Source organism: Salmo salar, chromosome ssa20 (genome assembly GCF_905237065.1).
Source record: "Salmo salar chromosome ssa20, Ssal_v3.1, whole genome shotgun sequence".
NCBI classification, from domain to species: domain Eukaryota; kingdom Metazoa; phylum Chordata; class Actinopteri; order Salmoniformes; family Salmonidae; genus Salmo; species Salmo salar.
Genome location: NC_059461.1, coordinates 29,590,313 through 29,616,478, shown reverse-complemented (window position 1 = coordinate 29,616,478; position 26,166 = coordinate 29,590,313). Strand labels below are relative to the sequence as shown.

General features: G+C 45.1%; 1 protein-coding gene across 7 annotated transcripts; it reads left to right on the top strand.

Annotated features, from left to right (window-relative positions):
- On the top strand, positions 1-26,166 carry LOC106580292 (phospholipase DDHD2). Of its 7 annotated transcripts, none has more exons than XM_014161136.2 (20): positions 1-137; positions 893-1,171; positions 3,782-3,977; positions 4,090-4,271; positions 4,632-4,721; positions 4,890-5,010; positions 5,227-5,316; positions 8,183-8,324; positions 9,583-9,791; positions 13,702-13,769; positions 14,095-14,214; positions 14,289-14,384; positions 14,517-14,711; positions 20,320-20,346; positions 21,013-21,168; positions 21,286-21,388; positions 21,521-21,682; positions 21,918-22,019; positions 23,224-23,389; positions 24,906-26,166. In XM_014161136.2, exons 2-20 carry the CDS (start codon positions 1,022-1,024, stop codon positions 24,985-24,987), a joined length of 2,457 nt encoding a protein of 818 aa, XP_014016611.1. In that variant the 5' UTR covers positions 1-137; positions 893-1,021; the 3' UTR covers positions 24,988-26,166. The 7 variants fall into 7 exon arrangements, with proteins under 7 accessions (XP_014016611.1, XP_014016610.1, XP_014016613.1 ...); XM_014161135.2 differs by having other exon boundaries at positions 57-319; XM_014161138.2 differs by lacking the exon at positions 20,320-20,346 and having other exon boundaries at positions 57-319.

The following is a 26,166-nucleotide window of genomic DNA, read 5'->3' as shown; positions in this document are numbered from 1 at the left end:
TATATATACTTGCGTTCCCACATGTACTTCCTGTATTGAGTTGTTGTCAATAAAAATTTAAAAATAAAAACCATCGCCAGTAGTGACAGGACAGGCTCTGTACAACTACACAACCGAGAGATGACAGCACACATTAGGTAATGTGATAGCTATCTAACTAGCTAGCTTTTGATTGTTTTGACTGTTTCTACATAGTTTTATTGATTTGGCAACCGTACTTAGTTGAGTGATAGGTTGCTACGTCTGTAATGTAATAACAGTAGAAGAGCTATATGAGTGCCCCGACCGACTGCCCGACCACCTAGTCCAGCAGCAGCAGGTCAGTTAATGTTGTTTTCTGACTACCTTCTCCGTCCTGGCTAGCTAGCTACTACTGGCGCTGCATTGACTGAGGCGAATCCGTTATAGCTAGCTAACAAGGAGTGTAGTGTTCTTGTAGGTACTAGTTAGCTAATAACCAAGAATATCTATTCCAGCGATAATAACTTAACATGCAGCCAGGCTAAGAAAGCTATCCCAGATGGGTGGCTGACTGTCGTATGCCAGATGGTCTTTATTAATTAACGTTAGCTAGCTAGTTAGCTAGCTCGCTATCACCGTCATGAGCCTCTAGGTCAAGACAATAATTTGATCTGTACTCCTGACAGCTCTTCTTTCCGTCCTACAAGAGAAACCTATAACGTTAACGCGCTGCCATAATAATAAAGAACTAGTAAATAAAGAGCCAGCACTATTCCGTCATCATTTGGACTATTGCGGATCTATGGGTTCCGTTACTTTCTTGTGTATCTCTAGCTAGTGCTAAAGAAATAAAGGTAAAAAAATATATAAAAAAATAACTGCTCACAGATGAGCTAACATGGTGGTTTTGTTGTTATTATTTCTCTTTCAGGTCCTCAGTTAGCTACAGTACCACTGATCTGGCTCCTAGCCTGCCACAGAGCATCACATAGACAATACGTCTGGGACAGGTGCCTCAGTGCCCAACTCTCTCTCTCTGTAGGGCTGAGGGGTAAGGGTGATGTCAGAGGGCCTGGGGCCAGAGGGGGGGCACTCACAGCCTGCCCCCACCATCACTGTTCAGGACCTGTCAGACAGACCTGCACATACACCTCTGGACAGGATCACACCTGCGCACACACTTCTGGATGGGAACACGCCTGTGGCGCAGGTGAGTTTGTTTGTGTAACTGTTCTGTGTACTGTGTAACTGTACTGTGCAACTGTGTACTGTTCTGTGACGGCATGATCAGTAAAGTATGTGTCAGGGTTGGGCTCAATTCAGGTTTGAATTGAGAATGCTTCATGAATTCCAATTTAATTATTGAATTTTAATTATCTTTTAATTGATGTAGTAAACAGAATATAGAATTGCAATTTGAATTAGAAGGAAATAGAATTTAATTGGAATTCAAGGAAATAGAATTGAATTCAGTTAAATTCAATGAAATTCAAATTCCTCTTCTATTCTATGTTAAGTGTAGTCTATACAAATATACATCTTGTAAATAAAACATCAAACATGTTGTTATATACTGCATATTAAATATTTGTTGAAGCAGTTGATTTTCAGGACAAACATTTGAAATGAATGATCAAGGAAAACAAAACCTGTATGTGAATATTCTGTACTTATATTTAATTAATCACTTACATTTTGTTCAATATGGGGGAAAGTACTACATTTCCCAGAATGCATTAGTTTAACCCTCAAGTTGACCCTGAGGCCTTCAAAAAGAAGCCAAACAAATGAAATGGTTGGTGGAAATATAATTGGCTATTCTAAGCACTATGGTTAAGAGTATATGAACATTGTTTCCATTGTTTCTTTGGTATCTGTAAGTGTGACCTGTCAAGTTCAATGAAACGCTCAAATTCTACATCCTGTGGGGTCTGGCCAATTCAATTCAAAGTAATTTGGGGAGTCAATTCCAAAAGTATGAATTTAGCCCAGCCCTGGTGTGTCTCAACTGCACTGGGAGTGTGAAGTCATGATCAATTACGTGTGTGTATGTGTGTGGAGAGGGTCCAATGTCCGTTGTTAACAGGCTTCCCTGTCACTCTCCAATAACCCAGTAGAAATCCCCTGATAGTCTATAACCACAAATACAGGCTTGAGACTTTGCCAGGAGCTTTCCAGACCTGGCTGATGTAAAACAGATTCTGAAAGGCAAAAAAAATCCCCAAATGTCATGAGTGAACAGTAATGTTATCACACTATAGGCAATGGGAATAGAGCGTGTACTGGTGGTATTTATTCCTCCCATAACACTTCTATAGCAGAGGCCCTATAAGGCAGCTTGTCCTGTCAGTAAACACTTGACTAATGTCAGTCACTACTAGGCTCCTCCCCAGCCTCTTACAACTATGCCCCCTCCACTAGTCCCCCTGCTCTAGTGTGTGTGTGTGTGTGTGTGTGTGTGTGCTCTGGTCCCCTTGCTCAAAGTCAACTGTTACATTCTCCTGCCCCACAGAGCTAATGTTAAAATAAGAATGGTATGTCCTGCACCTTAGGGCCTGTGCCAACTGCCAACACACAACAGAGATTAGGAAGGGAGGGGTAGTCATACAGTTGACACTTTTATAGTGTAGGTCTATTCAGAAGCATTGTCATGATTGGCAAAAGCCAATTTGTGTGAGCGGGTACAGGTCATTTATTAGTTTGGTTAAAAACTCAGTTGCGAGGCGAAGGAGACTTCCTGTTTGGGCAGCTAACAGGAAGAGCCTTCCATAAACATTCCTGGTTCATTCCTGAAGCCACATCACGGAATCTGATTTAGAAGAACAATGTCTTGGTGAAGTTGTGTAAAATCTGCATTGGTGTCACAATAATAAAATTATTGCCCAGGCAACGGAAGATTTAACCAGCACAAATCAGATTTTATTTCGCAACCCAGAGTTTAAAGGTTTGGCGGTGGAAAGTACTGTTGCAGAATCTCCTTTTGCGTACAGAATTCTAGCACAGCACGTGATGTGAGGATGTCAATCTCCCTTCCAGAGGTACAGAGAGATCCAGCCTTTGTGCAGTTCTTTCACACACTGGTGCTGAGCTAGGACCCATGTTAGCTGTGAGTAGAGGAGAAAATAGGAAAATAGAGGGGAAGAGTGGAGAGGAAAGGCAAAGGAGAGAGGAGATGCTTGCTGCGGTAGAGAGAATAAAGCAGGGCTTTGTTTAGCCCGGGAGAGGTCCGTTACACTGTGCTCTGTCCTGGTCTCGTCTCTGCTCGTCTACTGAGGATCAGTGATCAGTGGGAGCTACAGGAAAAAGGGACAACCGACGCCCTGCTTGGCTGCTGTTTAATTATTGAAGCTCCTGGCTGTAACTGTAGAATGGTGTGATTGTGGAGAGACTGTGCTGTGTGGAGGGGAAGGTAGGTCGAACTACGTCAGGGGTTGTGACGATACTACCTCCCTAGAATAGAAATGATGGATCTCTACAGAGACCTCCTGGTTATAGGGGTCTTAAAGTAGACTTTCTCAGTGAAGGTGAATGAGGACTAAATGATCAGGTGGGTGCTACTGTAGCTGCAGGGGTTTACAGAGCTTAGTGTTATTTATGTTTATACACACACAGATGGTTATTTATACTATTTGTTTATCCAGTGTTGATTCTTACTGTATGTGCATGTGTAAATACAGAATTCTAGTCAGTTAATTATGCCGCGTTCAAGGCAATTCGGAAAGGTATGCACATTTTCACTTGGAGGTTCCGAGTTTCTGAGTTGTCTTGAAAGCACCATTACACCCCAGGTATCAGTATGATGATGATTTCACCCCTGCAGGTGTCTGGCGTGGTGGTGGAGGAGACCTCCCCTTCCTCCACTTCCTCCTTCGAGTTGGTTGACATGGAGCCAGCCCCGCCCCTGTACCAGCCCGTGCAACCCCATTGGTTCTACTGTCGCCGTGCCGACTCCAAGGATGTGTGGCTCCCTTTCAGCAGAGAGGACTCGGAGAGACTGGAACAGGCCTTGTCTACCGGTGAGTGAGTGAGTGAGTGAGTGAGTGAGTGAGTGAGTGAGTGAGTGAGTGAGTGAGTGAGTGATGAGTGAGTGCGTGCGTGAGTGAAAATAATATATATTTGTGTGTTTAGGAGGAGAGGTGGTGGTGGCAGTAGAAGGGGAGAGGTATGACGTGCGTGTTCGGGAGCGGCAGAGGTATGCGGTGTACTGGGAGCAGGGCCCGTCAGAGGTGCGACGCTGTACCTGGTTCTATAAAGGAGATAAAGATACCAGATACATGCCCTACCCTGAGGAGTTCAGCACCAACCTGGAGGTATGACACTCTAACGTTACCCTGGCAGTGCTGTAACATCACTACAATGTTATTACAGCATCATGTCAACATCAGTACCCCCATTATTACACCATCGGTACAACATTACTACAACATAATCAACATTACAACACTAATACACCATTACAACAACAATAGTACATAACTACAATATTACAGCATTACTAAGTTGTACTACTAAAAAAAAAAACACTTAATTCTGGCTTGTAATCCACCCTCCCCCCCTGTCTGTCTGTCTGTCTGTCTGTCTGTCTGTCTGTCTGTCTGTCTGTCTGTCTGTCTGTCTGTCTGTCTGTCTGTCTGTCTGTCTGTCTGTCTGTCTGTCTGTCTGTCTGTCAGGAGGCCTATATGATAGCAGTGACTCTAGATGAGTGGAAGAGGAAGCTGGATTTTCCTTCAGGAGAGACAGTCATCCTGCACAACCCTAAAGTAAGAACGCTGACCGCTCCTCATGTCTTTACTACACCATTGGGACTAACCCATGCTATGCTAAGTTTGGATGCATTAGTTATGGCGTGTCATGTTTTTAGTATCTTTTCCATCTGTATTTACTCTCTCTCTTTTTCTCTCCACCTCTAACCCCCCTTCCATGGTCAGCTGATCATGCAGTACCAGCCAATCGCGTTGCAGGACGAGTGGGTCTCCTCTCCCTCGGAGCAGACTCGCCCACGTACTGTCAAGAGGGGTGTCGACAACATCACAGCAGAGATACCTGACGGTGTGTGTGTGTGTGTGTGTGTGTGTGTGTGAGATATATTTACTGTTTGACCTCTGGTCAGTCTCAAAACCGTTTAGTATAATGGATTACTTTCAGTATATCTGTCCTACATTACTAAACACCTTTTAAGGTATGTGTGTGCGAGTTTCTAATCTCCGTGTGTGTGAGAGACATGCGTCTTGCTCTACTGAAGGCCTGTCTGTGTGTGTTATCCAGGTGAACCAGAGACAATAGATCACCTGGTATTCATGGTTCACGGCATCGGCCCCGCCTGTGACATCCGCTTCAGATCTATCATACAGTGTGGTGAGTGTGTGTGTGTGTCAATGCATTTGCTTGTATGTGTGTGTGTGTGTGTGTGTGTGTGTGTGTGTGTGTGTGAACTGTCTCTCTGTGTGTGTTTTAACAGTCTCTCTCTCTCTGTGTGTGTCTGTGTTAACGGCTTCTCTCTGTGTGTGTGTCTGTGTTAACTAGAGGTCGACCGATTAATCGGAATGGCCGATTTCAAGTTTTCATAACAATCGGTAATCGGTATTTTTGGCCACCGATTTGCCGAATTTTTAAACATTTAGAATTTTTTTTTTGGTCATTTTTTATATATATATACATATATATATATTTTTATATAAATATTTTTTAACTAGGCAAGTCAGTTAAGAACACATTCTTATTTTCAATGACGGTCTAGGAACGGTGGGTTAACTGCCTTGTTCAGGGGCAGAACGACAGATTTTTACCTTGTCAGCTTGGGGATGCAAACTTAAGGTTAACTAGTCCAACGCTCTAACCACCTGCTTTACATTGCACTCCACGAGGAGCCTGCCTGTTACGCGAATGCAGTAAGTAGCCAAGGTAAGTTGCTAGCTAGCATTAAACTTATCTTATAAAATCAATCAATCATAATCACTAGTTAACTACACATGGATGATGATATTACTAGTTTATCTAGCCTGTCCTGCGTTGCATATAATCAATGCGGTGCGCATTCGCGAAAAAGGTCTGTCGTTGCTCCAACTTGTACCTAACCATAAACATCAATGTCTTTCTTAAAATCAATACACAAGTATATCTTTTTAAACCTGCATCTTTAGTTAATATTGCCTGCTAACATTAATTTATTTTAACTAGGGAAAATGTGTCACCTCTGCAACAGAGTCAGGGTATATGCAGCAGTTTGGGCCGCCTGACTTGTTGCGAACTGTGAAGACTATTTCTTCCTAACAAAGACAGTCGTCTTCGCCAAACGGGGGATGATTTAACAAAAGCGCATTTGCGAAAAAAGCACAATCGTTGCATGAATGTACCCAACCATAAACATCAATGCCTTTCTTAAAATCAATACACAGAAGTATATATTTTTAAACCTGCATATTTAGCTAAAAGAAATCCAGGTTAGCAGGCAATATTAACCAGGTGAAATTGTCACTTCTCTTCCGTCCATTGCACGCAGTCAGGGTATATGCAACAGTTTGGGCCGCCTGGCTCGTTGCGAACTAATTTGCCAGACTTTTACGTAATTATGACATAACATTGAAGGTTGTGCAATGTAACAGGAATATTTAGACTTATAGATGCCACCCGTTAGATAAAATACGGAACGGTTCCGTATTTCACTGAAAGAATAAACGTGATAGTTTCCGGATTTGACCATATTAATGACCTAAGGCTTGTGTTTCTGTGTGTTATTATGTTATAATTAAGTCTATGATTTGATAGAGCAGTCTGACTGAGCGATGGTAGGCAGCAGCAGGCTCGTAAGCATTCATTCAAAATAGCACTTTCGTGCGTTTTGCCAGCAGCTCTTCGCAATGCATTGCGCTGTTTATGACTTCAAGCCTATCTACTCCTGAGATTAGGCTGGTGTAACCGATGTGAAATGGCTAGCTAGTTAGCCGGGTGCGCGCTAATAGCGTTTCAAACGTCACTCGCTCTGAGACTTGGAGTAGTTGTTTCCCTTCCTCTACGTGGGTAACGCTGCTTCGAGGGTGGCTGTTGTCGATGTGTTCCTGGTTCGAGCCCAGGTAGGAGCGAGGAGAGGGACGGAAGCTATACTGTTACACTGGCAAGACTAAAGTGCCTATAAGAACATCCAATAATCAAAGGTATATGAAATACAAATCGTATAGAGAGAAATAGTCCTGTAATTCCTATAATAACTACAACCTAAAACTTCTTACCTGGGAATATTGAAGACTCATGTTAAAAGGAACCACCAGCTTTCATATGTTCTCATGTTCTGAGCAAGGAACTTAAACGTTAGCTTTCTTACATGGCACATAATGCACTTTTACTTTGTTCTCCAACACTTTGTTTTTGCATTATTTAAACCAAATTGAACATGTTTCATTATTTATTTGAGGCTAAATTGATTTTATTGATGTATTATATTAAGCTAAAATAAGTATTATATTAAGCTAAAATAAGTGTTCATTCAGTATTGTTGTAATTGTCATTATTACAAATAAATAAGTAGAAAAAATCTGCTGTTTAATCGGTATCGGCTTCTTTCGGTCCTCCAATAATCGGTATCGGTATCGGCGTTGAAAAATCATAATTGGTCGACCTCTAGTGTTAACGGTCTCTCTCTCTGTGTGTCTGTATTAACGTGCTCTCTCTGTGTGTGTGTGTCTGTGTTAACGGTCTCTCTCTGTGTGTGTGTCTGTGTTAACGGTCTCTCTCTGTGTGTGTGTCTGTGTTAACGGTCTCTCTGTGTGTGTGTCTGTGTTAACGGTCTCTCTCTGTGTGTGTCTGTATTAACGGTCTCTCTCTGTGTGTGTCTGTATTAACGGTCTCTCTCTGTGTGTGTGTCTGTATTAACGGTCTCTCTCTGTGTGTGTCTGTGTTAACGGTGTCTCTCTGTGTGTGTGTCTGTATTAACGGTCTCTTTCTGTGTGTGTGTCTGTATTAACGGTCTCTCTCTGTGTGTGTGTCTGTATTAACGGTCTCTCTCTGTGTGTGTGTGTCTGTGTTAACGGTCTCTCTGTGTGTGTGTCTGTATTAACGGTCTCTCTCTGTGTGTGTCTGTGTTAACGGTCTCTCTCTGTGTGTGTCTGTATTAACGGTGTCTCTCTGTGTGTGTGTCTGTATTAACGGTCTCTCTGTGTGTGTGTGTCTGTGTTAACGGTCTCTCTGTGTGTGTGTGTCTGTGTTAACGGTCTCTCTCTGTGTATAGTGAATGACTTCAGGAGTGCGTCCCTATCCCTACTGGGGAGCCATTACAGGAGAGGCCAGGAGGAGGGCAGGGTGGGCAGAGTGGAGTTCCTACCTGTCAACTGGCACAGCGCACTACACGGAGACGCCACTGGAGTAGACGAGTAAGAACATGCACACACACACACACACACACACACACACACACACACACACACACACACACACACACACACACACACACACACACACACACACACACAGAGATAAGCATCCTCAGTCTAGTCAACCAGTATCTAGTACTGCATTTTTTACTAATCTCTTTCTCTATCTCTGCCTACCACCCTCCTCTCTCCACTCTCCTTATCTCATCTCACCCCCTCCTCTCTCTCCTCCTCTCACCCCCCCTCTCTACCATCTCTCGCCCCTCTCTACCCATCTCTCTCCCCTATCCTCCCCTCTCATCCCCTTCTCTCTGTCCCCTCTCATCCCATTCCCTCTCTCACCTCTCATCCCCTTCTCTCGGTCCCCTCTCATCCCCTTCTCTCTGTCCCCTCTCATCCCCTTCTCTCTGTCCCCTCTCATCCCCTTCTCTCTGTCCCCTCTCATCCCCTTCTCTCTGTCCCCTCTCATCCCCTTCTCTCTCCCCTCTCATCCCCTTCTCTCTCTCACCTCTCATCCCCTTCTCTCTGTCCCCTCTCATCCCCTTCTCTCTCTCACCTCTCATCCCCTTCTCTCTCTCTCACCTCTCACCTCTCATCCCCTTCTCTCTCTCTCACCTCTCATCCCCTTCTCTCACCTCTCATCCCCTTCTCTCTCTCTCCTCTTTCATCCCCTTCTCTCTGTCCCCTCTCATCCCCTTCTCTCTCTCTCTCCTCTCATCCCATTCCCTCTCTCTCTCTCTCCTCTCATCCCATTCCCTCTCTTCCCCTGATTCCTCTATCCCCTCTCATCCCCTTCTCTCTCTCTCTCTCCTCTCTCATCCCATCTCCTCTCTCATCCCATTCCCTCTCTCCCCTCTCATCCCCTTCTCTCTGTCCCCTCTCATCCCCTTCTCTCTCTCTCCCCTCTCATCCCCTTCTCTCTGTCCCCTCTCATCCCCTTCTCTCTCTCTCCTGTCATCCCCTTCTCTCTCTCCTCTCATCCCCTTCTCTCTCTCTCCTCTCATCCCATTCCCTCTCTCTCCTCTCATCCCATTCCCTCTGTCCCCTCTCATCCCCTTCTCTCTGTCCCCTCTCATCCCCTTCTCTCTGTCCCCTCTCATCCCCTTCTCTCTCTCCTCTCTCATCCCATTCCCTCTCATCCCCTTCTCTCTTTCCCCCTCACCCTGCTCTCTCCCCAACCTCCCTTTCTCTCTCCCCTCTCCCCCCTTCTTTTTCTCTCTTCCCTCTCCTTCCCTTCTCTCTTTCCCCTATCTCTCAGGGACATTCAGAGGATCACTCTCCCCAGTATCAGTCGTCTGAGACATTTCACCAATGACACTCTGCTCGACCTGTTCTTCTACAACAGTCCTACCTACTGCCAGACCATAGTGGACACTGTGGCCTCCGAGGTTAACAAGCTCCACTCACTGTTCAAACACAGACACCCAGAGTTCACTGGAGCAGTGTCTGTGGTTGGACACAGCCTGGGTAAGACACACGCACACAGCCATGCACACACACTAGGGTTCGATACTGCGATCAAAACAGCATTTGCGACCATTTGACTTGCAACACACAATGTTTTTTTTTTGCAAGGGTGCCAGTGAAATTGTTTAACCTGGTCACATTATAATTTGTTTTAACATCATGATTTATTTAAACAGTAATGTGCAATTGACCAAAAATAAACCAACTTTCTGAAGAGGCAGCAACTGTGTGTGTGTGTGTGTGTGTGTGTGTGTGTGTGTGTCAGTCAGGACTCGATGTACAGGGGAGGTTTTAGAAACCCTCCGGGCCAGTAGATCATCCCTCTAAGGGGCTGCTTGGGCAAGTGTAAAAACTATTGTAATATTGCTATTTTTAACCTAGTCTATTGTATTTATCACATGCACACACACAGCCTATAGATCAGGGATGGGCATTTGGCGGCCCACAGGCTGCATGCGGCCCTTGGCCCCTCTTTTGTAGGCCTGCGTACCAATATATATATTTTTTATCAAATAAATAAGTATATACACACACACACACAAAGTGCATTCGGAAAATATTCAGACGCCTTCCCATTTTCCACATTTTGTTACGTTACAGCCTTATTATAATAAGTATTCAGACCCTTTGATATGAGACTCGAAATTGAGCTCAGGTGCATCCTGTTTCTGAACATTTCAACAACTTTTGAAAGTTTCTTCAAGTGCTGGTCACAAAAACCATCAAGCGCTATGATGAAACTGGCTCTCGTGAGGACCGCCACAGGAAAGGAAAGTTGGGTGCAGAGGATAAGTTCAGTAGAATTACCAGCCTCAGAAATTGCAGCCCAAATAAATGCTTCACAGAGTTCAAGTAACAGACAGCTCAACATCAACTGTTAAGAGGAGACTGCGTGAATCAGGCCTTCATGGTTGAATTTCTGCAAAGAAACCACTACTAAAGGACACCAATAAGAAGAAGAGACTTGCTTGGGCCAAGAAACACAAGCAATGGACATTAGACCGGTGGAAATCTGTCCTTTGGTCTGATGAGTCCAATTTCGAGATTTTTTGTTCCAACCGCAATGTCTTTGTGAGATGCAGAGTAGGTGAACGGATGATCTTCAGATGTGTGGTTCCCACCGTGAAGCATGGAGGAGGAGGTGTGATGGTGTGGGGGTGCTTTGCTGGTGACACTGTCAGTGATTTATTTAGAATTCAAGGCACACTTAACCAGCATGGCTACCACAGCATTCAGCAGCGATACGCCATCATATCTGGTTTGGGATTAGTGGGACTATAAATTTGTTTTTCAACAGGACAATGACCGAACACACCTCCAGGCTGTGTAAGGGCTATGTGACCAAGAAGGAGAGTGATTGAGTGCTGCATCAGATGACCTGGGCTCCACAATCACCCGACCTCAACTCAATTGAGATGGTTTGGGCTGAGTTGGACCGCAAAGTGAAGGAAAAGCAGCCAACAAGTGCTCATTATATGTGGGAACTCCTTCAAAACTGTTGGAAAAGCGTTCCAGGTAAAGCTGGTTGAGAGAATGCCAAGAGTGTGCAAAGCTGTCATCAAGGAAAAGGGTGGCTACTTTGAAGAATCTCAAATATAAAATATATTTTGATTTGTTTAACACTTTTCTGGTTACCACATGATTCCATATGTGTTATTTCGTAGTTTATGTCTTCACTATTATTCTACAATGTAGAAAATAGTAAAAATAAAGAAAAACCCTTTAATGAGTGTGTCCACACTTTTGACTGGCCCTGTATATATTGTAGTGGCTAAATTGTCCAATATAATAGTATACTTTTTTATTATTATTAGGTTCTTTTTTTTAAATATATTTAGGAACTCAGTCGTGGTCTCAACTTACTATTGAAAGTTAGAATAATAAAATACAGAAGGTGCAATTTGGTTGCCCATGTCAGCAAAATGTGATATAGCATCTACCAATACATGCTAAGGCAAGAATGGGTATGCAAGCCAGGTATTTAAAAGGTTCAGTCTTGGTTGAAAACCTCAAGCAGGCTGTCGTGCATTTTACAGAGGAGTGGCTTACGTCTGGCCACTCTACCATAAAGGTCTGATTGGTGGAGTGCTGCAGAGATGGTTGTCCTTTTGGAAGGTTCTCCCATATCCAAAGAGGAACTCTGGAGCTCTGTCAGGGTGATCATCGGGTTCTTGGTCACCTCCCTGACCGAGGCCCATCTCCCCCCCCCCCCGATTTGCTCAGTTTGGCCGAGCAGTCAGCTCTAGGAAGAGTTTTGGTGGTTTTAAACTTCTTCCATTTAAGAATGATGGGGGCCAATGTGTTTTTAGGGACCTTCAATGCTGCAGAAATGTTTTGGTACCCTTCTCCAGATCTGTGCATTGACAATTCTGTCTCGGAGCTCTACGAACAATTCCTTCAACCTCATGGCTTGGTTTTTGCTCTGACATGCACTGTCAACTGTGGGACCTTATATAGACAGGTGTGTGCCTTTCCAAATCATGTCCAATCAATTAAATTGACCACAGGTGGACTCCAATCAAGTTGTTGAAACATCTCAAGGAAGATCAATGGAAACAGGATGCACCTGAGCTAAATTCTGAAACTCATAGCAAAGAGTCTGAATACTTATGTAAATAAGGTATTTCTAAAAACCTGTTTTCATTTAGTCATTATGGGGTATTGTGTGTGTAGATTGATGTGGAGAAAAATGTATTCAATCAATTTTGCAATAAAGCAGTAACGTAACAAAATGTGTGAAAACAGTTAAATATCAAATGTAGGTCCTTGAAAATGATAATTAAGTGCTTGAAAAAGTCCTTGAATTTGACCTGCCAATGTATTTATGAACCCTGTATAGGCTACTTGTTCACCACGCAAATGAAAGATAAAATCCCCTGCTATTAAAATGATGCACGCATCATACTGACCCTGGCCAGTATAGATTTTTTCATTCGGCCAGTAGCTTTCAGTTGGCACTGGCCTGGTGTGCCACTGGCAGATTTACCTGAATGTCGAGCCCTGCTGTGTGTGGTGCCTGTAGGGCCTATATACTGTAAATGTCTACCACTTTGTGTAGCCGTAATGATAGCCTAACCTTTTTTCGGGTAGATAGAAAGGCAATTAAAGGGTAACTACAAAGTAGCCTATGCCTACTTGGCAGAATCATGATTATTTGCATAAATCAAGTGGCCATTTGTTTTGAAAACTCCCATCGCATGTGTGCTGCAGAAACACCGCAAGCCAACTGTCTGGCTGGTGCACATCTGAAATAAAGGTTGTCTACACAAAAAAGATATACATTCCTCAGATTTTTCACAGAGCTCAAATTGTCCCTTGATGTGGTTTTAAGCATTGTTGTGGACTTGGAACATCCAATTTTGTTGTTTTTCTGTAAAACATTGTTATTTTGAGAGCGAAACCCCTCCAACATTTTGGGAAATCAGTCTTTCTCCCCGCTTTCTTTTTTTTCTTCAAATTCTGCCCTCCAAAGGATTTAGCAGAAAATAACACATGGCACTTAGAAATCTGCAGTAAATACATTTTGCACATTATTTGAAGTCTCTTTTCTTTGCTGTAAGAACACAAGGGCCTACTAATTTTAAAGATGGCTAGTCATTAGCCTGGTTCTATATGGAATGCAGTCACATTCTGCAAGGTCATTATCAATTATATACATTTTTGTAAAAAAAAAAAAAATTGGTGCGACCAAACACACACACCCACATGCGTTGTTGGCAAGGGTTTCATTTGTGTGGCTTTATAGATACAGTTTGTCAACCGTCCTCCTCAAAATATGATTTTACAACCATTAATTACAGTTCATTAAAATGATGCAAATGTCTAGAAACACCACCTGTAGGAATCCTACATCTTAAACAGGATTGGCCTATCTTGACCTTTTATTGAATGACCTCGGATTCCCCTACAGGCTCGCTGATCCTGTTTGATCTGCTGACCAATCAGAAGACAGGATCAGGAGAGGCAGACAGAGATGAGGTAACCAGGTCTTTACCATGACAGAGACTCAGTATTATTACATACCTGACTGACACACACCTCAAGCTAAGCTTCAGGTACCAGAGATCTTTTATAATCTCACAGCAGTGCGGTTCTGTTGCGGTAAATGTACTACATAGCTCATGTCTTCTCTATATTAGGGGGAACTGTAGGCCTCTTAGTGATAGACATCCTGCTGTACAGTGCAGATTAAGGTCTAGATGCCACTTTGTTAATGCTATAGACATCACAGTGTATGAATGTAATGACTATCCCATTATATTTATGTTCTATAACATGATAACATCCATCGTCTGGCCTGTAGGGTCGTAACCGTGACCCCTGCCCTCTGACCTGTGATGCGTTGGAGCAGGTTCTATGCAGAATGGGCCTCCAGGAGCACCTGGGTACACTACAGAGCGTGGACCTAGACCTTGACTCACTGGTGAGACTGTGTGCGTGCGTGCCTGCCTGCTTGTCTTTCTGTCTGCGTGCGCTAATCTCCCAGTCTTCCCTCAGGCTATGTGTGACGAAACTGACCTGACAGAGCTCGGAATCCCTCTGGGACCGAGGAAGAAGATCCTCAGCTTCATACGGAAGAGACACTTCCCACAGGTCAGGGTTCATAAGATCACAAAGTACTGTATGTGTGTGTGTGCGCTTTCGTGCAGTGGAGTCTCAGCTGCAAACGTCAGATATTTATCATTCTCATTTATTGTTCTTTCTGTCACATATTTGTGTGTGTAGGAGGGTCGGCAGGGAACGGTGCTTTTGGCCCCCGGGCTGCAGGCACCTCCAGACCCCTCCGAAGATTCCCCCTCTCCCACGGTTAGCTTTGGCAACCAGTCTCCAGGGGCGTCAGCACGCCAACAGCAGTTTCTCAGAGCCCAGTCCATAACCAGCGCCGTTGACTACGAATACTTCGACGTGGGCATTGGACAGGTAACACACACACACAAAGACACACGCTACCTGGGGTTGCGTGCGTGTGGTACTTTGTGGTAACTAACTCTGTGGTGACTAACTCTGTGGTGACTTAATTGGTAACTAACACAGTCATAATTTGGCAGTAACTTACTCAGTGGTAACTAAATCAGTGGTAACTCGGAGACAACTAACTCGGTGACAACTAACTTTCTACTCTTGAACACTGCTCTCAAGGTATCATCACCTCTGCTGCCCTGTCTGATTGGTGTGAGCTGTAGTAGTAGTAGTAGCAGCATTAGTAGTAGTCATAGTAGTAGTCATAGCAGTAGTCATAGCAGCAGTAGTAGTAGTAGTAGCAGCATTAGTAGTAGTCATAGTAGTACTCATAGCAGCAGTAGTAGTAGTCGTCATCGCAGCAGCAGTCGTCATCGCAGCAGCAGTCGTCATCGCAGCAGCAGTCGTCATCGCAGCAGCAGTCGTCATCGCAGCAGCAGTCGTCATCGCAGCAGCAGTCGTCATAGCAGCAGTCGTCGTCGCAGCAGCAGTCGTCGTCGCAGCAGCAGCAGTCGTCGTCGCAGCAGCAGTCGTCGTCGCAGCAGCAGTCGTCGTCGCAGCAGCAGTCGTCGTCGCAGCAGCAGTCGTCATCGTCGGATCAGCAGCAGTCGTCGCAGTAGTACTAGTAGTAGTAATAGTCGTAACACCACTAGTAGTAGTCGTAGCAGCAGTCGCCGCCGTAGTAGTAGTAGTAGTCGCCGCCGTAGTAGTAGTTGCCGCAGTAGTTGTAATAGTAGCAGTTGCAGCAGTAGCAGCAGTAGTAGCAGCAGTAGCAGCAGTAGTAGCAGCAGCAGTAGTAGCAGCAGCAGTAGCAGCAGCAGCAGTAGCAGCAGCAGTAGACTGTAGTAGCAGCAGTAGTAGCAGCAGCAGCAGTAGACTGTGGTAGCAGCAGCAGTTGCCGCAGTAGCAACAGCAGCAGTAGACTGTATTAGCAGCAGCAGTTGTAGTAGTTGTAGCAGCAGCAGCAGTAGTTGTAGCAGCAGTAGTTGTAGCAGCAGTAGTTGTAGCAGCAGCAGCAGTAGTTGCAGCAGCAGCAGTAGTTGTAGCAGCAGTAGTTGTAGCAGCAGTAGTTGTAGCAGCAGCAGTAGTTGTAGCAGCAGCAGCAGTAGTTGTAGCAGCAGCAGTAGTTGTAGCAGCAGCAGTAGTTGTAGCAGCAGCAGTAGTTGTAGCAGCAGTTGTAGCAGCAGTGGTAGTTGTAGCAGCAGCAGTAGTTGTAGCAGCAGCAGTAGTTGTAGTTGCAGCAGTTGTAGCAGTAGTAGCAGTAGTAGCAGTAGTTGTAGCAGTAGTTGTAGCAGCAGCAGTAGTTGTAGAGGCAGTAGTAGTTGTAGCAGCAGTAGTAGCAGCAGCAGTAGTTGTAGAGGCAGCAGTAGTTGTAGCAGCAGTAGTAGCAGCAGCAGTGACTGTAGTAACAGCAGCAGTTGCAGCAGCAGCAGTAGTAGCAGTGGACTGTAGTAGCAGTAGCAGCAATAGTAACAGCAGCAGTAGACTGTATTAGCAGCAGCAGTTGCAGTAGTAGTAAGCAGTAGTAGTTGTAGTAGCAGCAGCAGCAGCAGCAGTAGTTGTAGCAGCAGCAGTAGTTGTAGCAGCAGTTGTAGCAGCAGCAGTAGTTGTAGCAGCAGTTGTAGCAGCAGTGGTAGTTGTAGCAGCAGTGGTAGTTGTAGCAGCAGCAGTAGTTGTAGCAGCAGCAGTAGTTGTAGCAGCAGCAGTAGTTGTAGCGGCAGCAGTAGTTGTAGCGGCAGCAGTAGTTGTAGCGGCAGTTGTAGCAGCAGCAGTAGTTGTAGCAGCAGTTGTAGCAGCAGTGGTAGTTGTAGCAGCAGCAGTAGTTGTAGCAGTTGTAGCAGCAGCAGCAGTTGTAGCAGCAGTTGTAGCAGCAGTTGTAGCAGCAGCAGTAGTTGTAGCAGCAGTTGTAGCAGCAGTGGTAGTTGTAGCAGCAGTATTTGTAGCAGCAGCAGTAGTTGTAGCAGCAGTTGTAGCAGCAGTGGTAGTTGTAGCAGTGGTAGTTGTAGCAGCAGTAGTTGTAGCAGCAGTTGTAGCAGCAGTGGTAGTTGTAGCAGCAGTAGTTGTAGCAGCAGTTGTAGCAGCAGCAGTAGTTGTAGCAGCAGCAGCAGTAGTTGTAGCAGCAGTAGCAGCAGTAGTTGTAGCAGCAGTAGCAGCAGTAGTTGTAGTAACAGCAGTAGTAGCAGCAGTAGACTGTGGTAGCAGCAGCAGTTGCAGCAGTAGACTGTAGTAGCAGCAGCAGTAGTAGCAGCAGCAATAGACTGTAGTAGCAGCAGTTGCCGCAGCAGCAGTAGCAGCAGCAGCAGTAGACTGTAGTAGCAGCAGCAGCAGTAGTAGCAGTGGACTGTAGTAGCAGTAGCAGCAATAGTAACAACAGCAGTAGACTGTATTAGCAGCAGCAGTTGCAGCAGTAGTAAGCAGTAGTAGTTGTAGCAGCAGTAGTTGTAGCAGCAGTAGTTGTAGCAGTAGCAGCAGTAGTTGTAGCAGTAACAGCAGCAGTAGTTGTAGCAGCAGCAGCAGTAGTTGTAGCAGCAGTAGTTGTTGTAGCAGCAGTAGTTGTAGCAGCAGTTGTAGCAGCAGCAGTAGTTGTAGCAGCAGTTGTAGCAGCAGTGGTAGTTGTAGCAGCAGCAGCAGTTGTAGCAGCAGTTGTAGCAGCAGCAGTAGTTGTAGCAGCAGTTGTAGCAGCAGCAGTAGTTGTAGCAGCAGTTGTAGCAGCAGTGGTAGTTGTAGCAGCAGTATTTGTAGCAGCAGCAGTAGTTGTAGCAGCAGTTGTAGCAGCAGTGGTAGTTGTAGCAGCGGTAGTTGTAGCAGCAGTAGTAGCAGCAGTGGTAGTTGTAGCAGCAGTAGTTGTAGCAGCAGTAGTTGTAGCAGCAGCAGTAGTTGTAGCAGCAGCAGCAGTAGTTGTAGCAGCAGTAGCAGCAGTAGTTGTAGCAGCAGTAGCAGCAGTTGTAGCAGCAGTAGTAACAGCAGTAGTAGCAGCAGTAGACTGTGGTAGCAGCAGCAGTTGCAGCAGTAGACTGTAGTAGCAGCAGCAGTAGTAGCAGCAGCAATAGACTGTAGTAGCAGCAGTTGCCGCAGCAGCAGTAGCAGCAGCAGCAGTAGACTGTAGTAGCAGCAGCAGTTGCAGCAGCAGCAAGAGTAGCAGTGGACTGTAGTAGCAGTAGCAGCAATAGTAACAACAGCAGTAGACTGTATTAGCAGCAGCAGTTGCAGCAGTAGTAAGCAGTAGTAGTTGTAGCAGCAGTAGTTGTAGCAGCAGTAGTTGTAGCAGCAGTAGTTGTAGCAGTAGCAGCAGTAGTTGTAGCAGTAACAGCAGCAGTAGTTGTAGCAGCAGCAGCAGTAGTTGTAGCAGCAGCAGCAGTAGTTGTAGCAGCAGTAGTTGTTGTAGCAGCAGTAGTTGTAGCAGCAGTTGTAGCAGCAGCAGTAGAATGCAGTAGCAGTTGCAGCAGCAGCAGTAGTAGCAGTGGACTGTAGTAGCAGTAGCAGCAATAGTAACAGCAGCAGTAGCATGTATTAGCAGCAGCAGTTGCAGCAGTAGTTGTAGCAGTAGCAGCAGTAGTTTTAGCAGTAGCAGCAGTAGTTGTTGCAGTAGCAGCAGTAGTTGTAGCAGTAGCAGCAGTAGTTGTAGCAGCAGCAGTAGTTGTAGCAGCAGCAGTAGTTGTAGCAGCAGTAGTTGTTGTAGCAGCAGTAGTTGTAGCAGCAGTAGCAGCAGCAGCAGTAGTTGTAGCAGCAGCAGCAGTAGTTGTAGCAGCAGCAGTAGTAGTTGTAGCAGCAGCAGTAGTAGTTGTAGCAGCAGTAGTTGTAGCAGCAGCAGTTGTAGCAGCAGCAGTAGTAGTTGTAGCAGCAGCAGTAGTTGCAGCAGTAGTTGTAGCAGCAGTAGTTGTAGTAGCAGCAGTTGTAGTTGTAGCAGCAGCAGTAGTAGTAGTAGTTGTAGCAGCAGTAGTTGTAGCAGCAGCAGTAGTTGTAGCAGCAGCAGTAGTTGTTGTAGCAGCAGTAGTTGTTGTAGCAGCAGTAGTTGTTGTAACAGCAGTAGTTGTTGTAGCAGCAGTAGTTGTTGTAGCAGCAGTAGTTGTTGTAGCAGCAGTAGTTGTTGTAGCAGCAGTAGTTGTTGTAGCAGCAGTTGTAGTAGCAGCAGTTGTAGCAGCAGTAGTTGTTGTAGCAGCAGTTGTAGCAGCAGCAGTAGTTGTAGCAGCAGCAGTAGTTGTAGCAGCAGCAGTAGTTGTAGCAGCAGCAGTAGTTGTAGCAGCAGCAGTAGTTGTAGCAGCAGCAGTAGTTGTTGTAGCAGCAGTAGTTGTTGTAGCAGCAGCAGCAGTAGTTGTTGTAGCAGCAGTAGTTGTTGTAGCAGCAGCAGTTGTAGCAGTAGTTGTAGCAGCAGCATTAGTTGTAGCAGCAGCATTAGTTGTTGTAGCAGCAGTAGTTGTTGTAGCAGCAGCACTAGTTGTAGCAGCAGTAGTTGTAGCAGCAGTAGTTGTAGCAGCAGCAGTAGTTGTTGTAGCAGCAGTAGTTGTTGTAGCAGCAGTAGTTGTTGTAGCAGCAGTAGTTGTTGTAGCAGCAGCAGCAGTAGTTGTTGTAGCAGCAGTAGTTGTTGTAGCAGCAGCAGTAGTAGTTGTAGCAGCAGCAGTAGTTGTTGTAGCAGCAGTAGTTGTTGTAGCAGCAGTAGTTGTAGCAGTAGTTGTAGCAGCAGCAGTAGTAGTTGTAGCAGCAGCAGTAGTTGTAGCAGCAGCAGTAGTTGTTGTAGCAGCAGCAGTAGTTGTAGCAGCAGCAGCAGTAGTTGTAGCAGCGGTAGTTGTAGCAGCAGCAGCGGTAGTTGTAGCAGCAGCAGCAGTAGTTGTAGCAGCAGTAGTAGCAGCAGTAGTAGTAGTTGTAGCAGCAGCAGTAGTTGTTGCAGCAGTAGTTGTAGCAGCAGCAGTAGTTGTAGCAGCAGTTGTAGCAGCAGCAGCAGTAGTTGTAGCAGCAGCAGTAGTAGTTGTAGCAGCAGCAGTAGTAGTTGTAGCAGCAGTAGTTGCAGTTGTAGCAGCAGTAGTTGTAGCAGCAGCAGTTGTAGCAGCAGTAGTTGTAGCAGCAGCAGCAGTAGTTGTAGTAGTTGTAGCAGGAGCAGCGGTAGTTGTAGTAGTTGTAGCAGCAGCAGTAGTTGTAGCAGCATTAGTTGTAGCAGCAGCATTAGTTGTAGCAGCAGCAGTAGTTGTAGCAGCAGCAGTAGTAGTAGTTGTAGCAGCATTAGTTGTAATAGTTGTAGCAGCATTAGTTGTAGCAGCAGCAGTAGTTGTAGCAGCAGCAGTAGTAGTAGTTGTAGTGGTATCAGCAGTAGTAGTTGTAGTAGCAGCAGCAGTAGTAGTTGTAGCAGCAGCTGTAGCAGTAGTAGTTGCAGTAGTAGTTGTAGCAGCAGCATCAGCAGTAGCAGCAGTAGTAATAGTTGCAGCAGTAGAAGTATTAGTAGTAGTCGTAGTACAGCAGCAGTCGTAGTAGTTGTAGTATTAGCTGTAGCAGCAGTAGTAGTAGTAGAAGTAGTAGTAAAAGTGACTGTGAGGTCTAACTAGCCCTCCTGCTTGTCTCCCTCTGCCTGCCTGGACAGACCAACGGGGGCATAGCCAAGGGACAGGTCTGTCACACTGTCTCTCTATACAGGACATGCTGTTGGTTGTGGTTCCCAACACCAGTTCTCTTCTCTTTCCTCTTCCAATTCCTCTTATGCTCCTATCCTCATAGAAAGCATTAGAATGTATCCTTAACCTCCCCCCTAACCTCAACACCAATGTGACAGGTCATCTAGTCTGTCAGTACCCTCTCAAAGATCTATTCTACTGTCCTCATATGAATCAGACAAATCTCTCATTCCACCTTCACCCTTCCTTCCATATAGGACTCTCACTGTTACCAGGATACATACTGTATGTACATGAACACATCCACTGTTCATACCTGTGTGAGTCCTCATCTCCATGGTTTCCTGCTAGCTGCTGTGAGGGTTCCCAGACCTTGTGTTGCCGTCAATGTTTGCTGGCTTGTTGTGATGCATGAACATTTTGCACCCATGTTGAATGTATGTATGTGAATGTTACTGGGTCATTATTTTTCATTGTATTGACCCATGTATTATCACTTAATGTTGACATTTTGCATGGGATCGATTTCTATTGGGCTATTCAAGCCTATTGTCTTGGTTTTCTCTGGGCTGAATATACACGTGATTTATCTCTCTCTCTCTCTCTCTCTCTCTCTCTCTCTCTCTCTCGCTCACTCTCCCTCCCTCCCTGTTTCTCTCCAGGTGTCCATTAACTACCCCCAGCTGGCATTCCATCCTCAGACCTTCTTTGCGTTCGGTTCTCCCATCGGAATGTTCCTGACCGTCCGTGGACTCAAACGCATCGACCCAAACTACACCTTTCCCACCTGCAAGAACTTCTATAACATATACCACCCTGTAAGCACACACATACACACCATCCCTGCCTGCCTGAGATTTGTATAATATAACACCCACACACGTGCACACATACAATTTATTGGGACATGGCTTGTTCTCTCTCTCCCTCTAAAGTTTGACCCTGTGGCCTATCGGATCGAGCCCATGATTGTGTCTGAGTCAGACCTAGAGCCCATGCTGATCCCACATCACAAGGGCCGCAAGAGGATGCACCTGGGTACGGATATCAACCTATTTTTCTATCAATACGTCTGTTAAAGAATTCATCTTTGTGTCTGCAAAGTGTTGTGGTGTTGAAAAGCCTTATGACATGAAATATAATAACATTTGGAGTGTGTGTGTTCTCTAGAGTTGAAAGAGAGTCTGACGCGGATGAGTACTGATCTGAAGAATAACGTTCTCGGCTCGTTTCGTACTGCCTGGCAGTCTCTGGTCCGAATGCCTGTCGCTGCACTGCCCCCGGTGGAGGATGGAGAAACTACAGCAGAGAGATCCCTGCAGGAGACAGAGAGTAACACATATGCACACACACAGTGTCAGTGCACTACTGCTCTGCGTAGGCTAATACCACAAGTTTTAAGGCTTTTAACATAACCTTTAACTTCCAGTCCCCAGCATGTTTGAAGCGTGTGAGAGTGTTCTTGCTGACATGTCTAACCTTGTCTCCTCCTGCATGTTCCCTCTCCTCTCCTCTCTGCTGTTCTGGTGTTCTTTCCTTTACCCTGACCCCTAACCCCTGACCCTAGCCCCTGCGGCAGCCTGCGCTGCTGTGAGGGAAAAGAGTAAGGCTGATTTGTGGACAAAAATTCTGGAGTGGCCCAAAGCCCTTCACTTACATTACTTCCAAGGTAAGAAGCCAGGAGATAGCCAGGAGGCTAGAATGATCTACTGTATGGGTGGTCTGACTGTCAGCTGCAGCCCAGAACTCTGTACACAGAGAATACTCCTTACAGCGCCCCCCTCTGTCAGAGAGAGAGACATAGCAGCCTGTGTGCACTCACAGACATGGTAATATAACTTTTTGTAGCAACAATGGCCTGATATTTGGCCTCATATTTTTGTCTTGAACTGGATAAAATAGCCTAATATTTAGAGTTGAAATTGTCCTCTAGGCATAGAGTTCCCTAGCTACCTGGAAATTGAAGCCTGATATGGGCCTCGAAGCATTTAGTTTAAGGCTACTACTAGCTAAAGCAGTATTTTCTGATAGACTAGTTACAAGAGTATTTCAGTGACATCTATGGACTGATTTTAAAACTGTAGATAATGAAACTGTAGACATAGTGTGGTTAAATCAATAGCATTAACTGTGTTCAGGAAAGTATTCATCTTACCTTGGATGTGTTCTGTTGATGCAGTGTCTCACAGCTCACGCTTTTCAGTAGTGTGTTATTATCCTCCCTCTTCTCTCAGCGTATCAAGCCTTTTAAACACTCTCTTCTTAGCATATCTCAGCTGTTGCCCTGTTATCTCTGAGCCTCTTCCCCCATGCACTTGGCCCCTCCCCCATGCACCTGGCCCCTCCGCCATGCACCTGGCCCCTCCGCCATGCACCTGGCCCCTCCCAGAGCCTTGATAGACTGCCTGACTTTTCCAAGTGGCTGCTGTTTCCTGAAGCTCAGCTTTATTTTTCTCTAACCCCACTCACTTACTCCTCTCACAAACTCTACTCGTTCACTCCCTATGCACACTCAACTCTCTAACTCCCCTCGCCCACTGAACTCTCACTCCACTCGCTACCTTTCTCTCTCCACAATTTCTAGCAATCTCCCCTCCCCTTCGTTATCTTCCCTTCAAACAGGAGTTACTTACCTGGCCCAGAAACACTTGTCATTCCCAGGTAGCTTCATCATCTGCAGATCTGTGTGTGCAAAATGGCACAAACTTCACTAATCCTATTTATTGGAAGTCTAGGTGGAGCCGGCATCATTTAGGATTTTATTTTCCAGTCCTTTCATATCTGCAAATGGCAAGAAGGGCTAGGAGTTGTTTCTGGACTGGACATAGGAGTCCGTCTGCCTGCGTGTGATTGGTCCATCTCTGACCCTGCAGGTGTGCATGAAGAGGCAGAGTCTCCAGGGTCGGGGGAGGAGGAGGGGCGTCAGGTGAAGGTGGGAATGCTGAATGGAGGGCGGAGGATAGACTATGTACTGCAGGAGGCACCCATTGAGAGTTTCAACGAATATCTGTTTGCCATCCAGTCCCACCTCTGCTACTGGTCAGTACCTGTGTGTGTGTTTATTAGGATCCCCATTAGCCGACGCCAATGACCCCTTGACATGTTCCACATTTTGTTACGTAATAGCCTTATTCTAAAATGTGTATACATATTGTTCCTTAACAATCTATGCACAATACCTCATATTGACAAAGCAAAAAAAAAATTATTGACATTTTTGCTAATTTATAAAAAAATAAAACTGAAATATTACATTTACATAAGTATTCAGACCCTTTACTCAGTACTATGTTGAAGCACCTTTGGCAGCGATTACAGCCTTGAGTCTTCTTGGGTATGACGCTACAAGCTTGGCACACCTGTATTTGGGGAGTTTCTCCCATTCTTCTCTGCAGATCCTCTCAAGCTCTGTCAGGTTGGGTGGGGAGTGTCGCTGCACAGCTGTTTTCAGGTCTCTCCAGAGATGTTAGATCGGGTTCAAGTCTGGGCTCTGACTGGGCCACTCCTGCATTGTATTGGGCGTGTACTTAAGGTCGTTGTCCTGTTGGAAGATGAACCTTCGCCCCAGTCTGAGGTCCTGAATACTCTGGAGCAGGTTTTCATCAAGGATCTCTCTGTACTATGCTCCGTTCATCTTTCCCTCGATCCTGACTAGTCTCCTAGTCCCTGCCGCTGAAAAATATCCGCACAGCATGATGCTGCCACCACCACCGTAGGGATGGTGCCAGGTTTCCTCCAGACGTGATGCTTGGCATTCAGGCCAAATAGTACAGTCTTGGTTTCACCAGATAATCTTGTTTCTCATTGTCTGAGTCTTTACGTGCATTTTGGCAAACTCCAAGCGGGCTGTCATGTGCCTTTTACTGAGGAGTGGCTTCCGTCTGGCCACTCTACCATAAAGGCCTGATTGGTGGAGTGCTGCAGAGAGGGTTGTCACCTCCCTGACCAAGGCCCTTCTCCCCCGATTGCTCAGTTTGGCCTGGAGGCCAGCTCTAGGAAGAATGATGGAGGCCACTGTGTTCTTGGGGACCTTCAATGCTGCAGAAATAGTTTGGTACCCTTCCCCAGATCTGTGCCTCGACCCAATCCTGCCTCGGAGCTCTACGGACAATTCCTTCAACCTCATGGCTTGGTTTTTGCTCTGACATGCACTGTCAACAGTGGGACCTTATTTAGACAGGTGTGTACCTTTCCAAATCATGTCCAAACAATTGAATTGACCACAGGTGTCTTCCAATCAAGTTGTAGAAACATCTCAAGGATGATCAATCGAAACAGGATGCACCTGAGCTCAATTTCGAGTCTCATAGCAAAGGGTCTGAATACTTATGTACATAAAATATTTTTTAATACATTTGAAAAAATTATAATTGTCATTATGGGGTATTGTGTGCAGATTGATGAGATGTTTTATTTATTTAATCCATTTTAGAATAAGGCTGTAACGTAACAAAATGTGTAAAAAGGGAAGGGGTCTGAATACTTTCCGAATGCACTATTCATGTCAGTACATACACACAAGTAAGTCACTCTTTTGTCTCTCCTGTGTGTATAGGGAGTCTGAGGACACTGCTCTGCTGCTGCTAAAGGAGATCTACGACAAACTGGGTGTGGCCTTTGAGCAGCCACAGCAATAACAAAGGCTTTATAAACACAGAGACCGGTATAAAGGCTTAATAACAACACATGAATTCCATGGAGATGCACCGATGAGGCACTATGCTTTATTAGGAGCTGAAAGCAGTAAGGCAAGTAAGTCAGTAAAAACACAGAGATATAAATATTGAATAACCACAGAGTTTTAAAGGCTTTATAAACACACAGAGAGGGCTATAAAGTCTTTATACATACACAGAGCGTTATTTATAAGTTACTAAAATGTAATGAAAGCAACATGAAAAAGGACATGCAGCCACTGCTCTCTCCCAGAATGCCTTGTGTCTGAGCCTCACAAAACCGTTGAGTCACCTCCTCGGACAGATGGCGTCTGCCTCTGGGTGTGTGTGTGTCAAGGGTGTGACAGAGAATTGCTCCTTGAAGAACCAAACCTGTCCCAGCTGACATGAAGAGGACTGGAGAACCCATTGGAGATGAGCTCTCTAGTACATTTTTATCTCTGAAATTTCTCATCCTGTGACCACATGGGCAGCAACATTGAAGACTATCCACGTGAGCCCTCTACCCAACTCTATGGGAGAACCATAGTTAAGACTGGTTTTCCATTTTCCTAAAACCACACTGAAGGACCTGGGTTTGAGCCGCTGGATCCTCCTGTTGCAGGGGTAGACTGCATTTAACATGTGTTTTACTAAAGAATCAGATCCTGTTTGATCATGTCTGGATCATAACCTTTATATACGTTATTTTCAGGTCATTTCTTTTTACTTTGCCTTAGACTTGACATGTCCTATAATACATTTACAACAACAGATCATGCAGGATGATAATTCCTCTCCTGTGTGTTTAGTGCATGTCTCCAGAAGGTTGTATACCAGTTCGTATCAGTACGTGCTTGACTACCAAAAAGGTAACACTTTACTTAGATGCTGCTTAAAATTAAGGCTTAGAAAAGCATTTTATAAAGGGTATATAAACATGTAGGGCATTACAACTCTTTACGTCATGCATATGAAGGCTGCATGTCACTCTTAAGTAAAGTGTTACCATAAAAAGTACTCCACCCATAATTCCAGTGCAATGTGATGTTCTGATAATCTCACTCCTCTCTAGATTAACTGACTGACTATAGATAATTACGTTTTTGGATTTATTTGTATCATGTAAAAGCTAATTATTAAAATGATTGTAAAAAATAA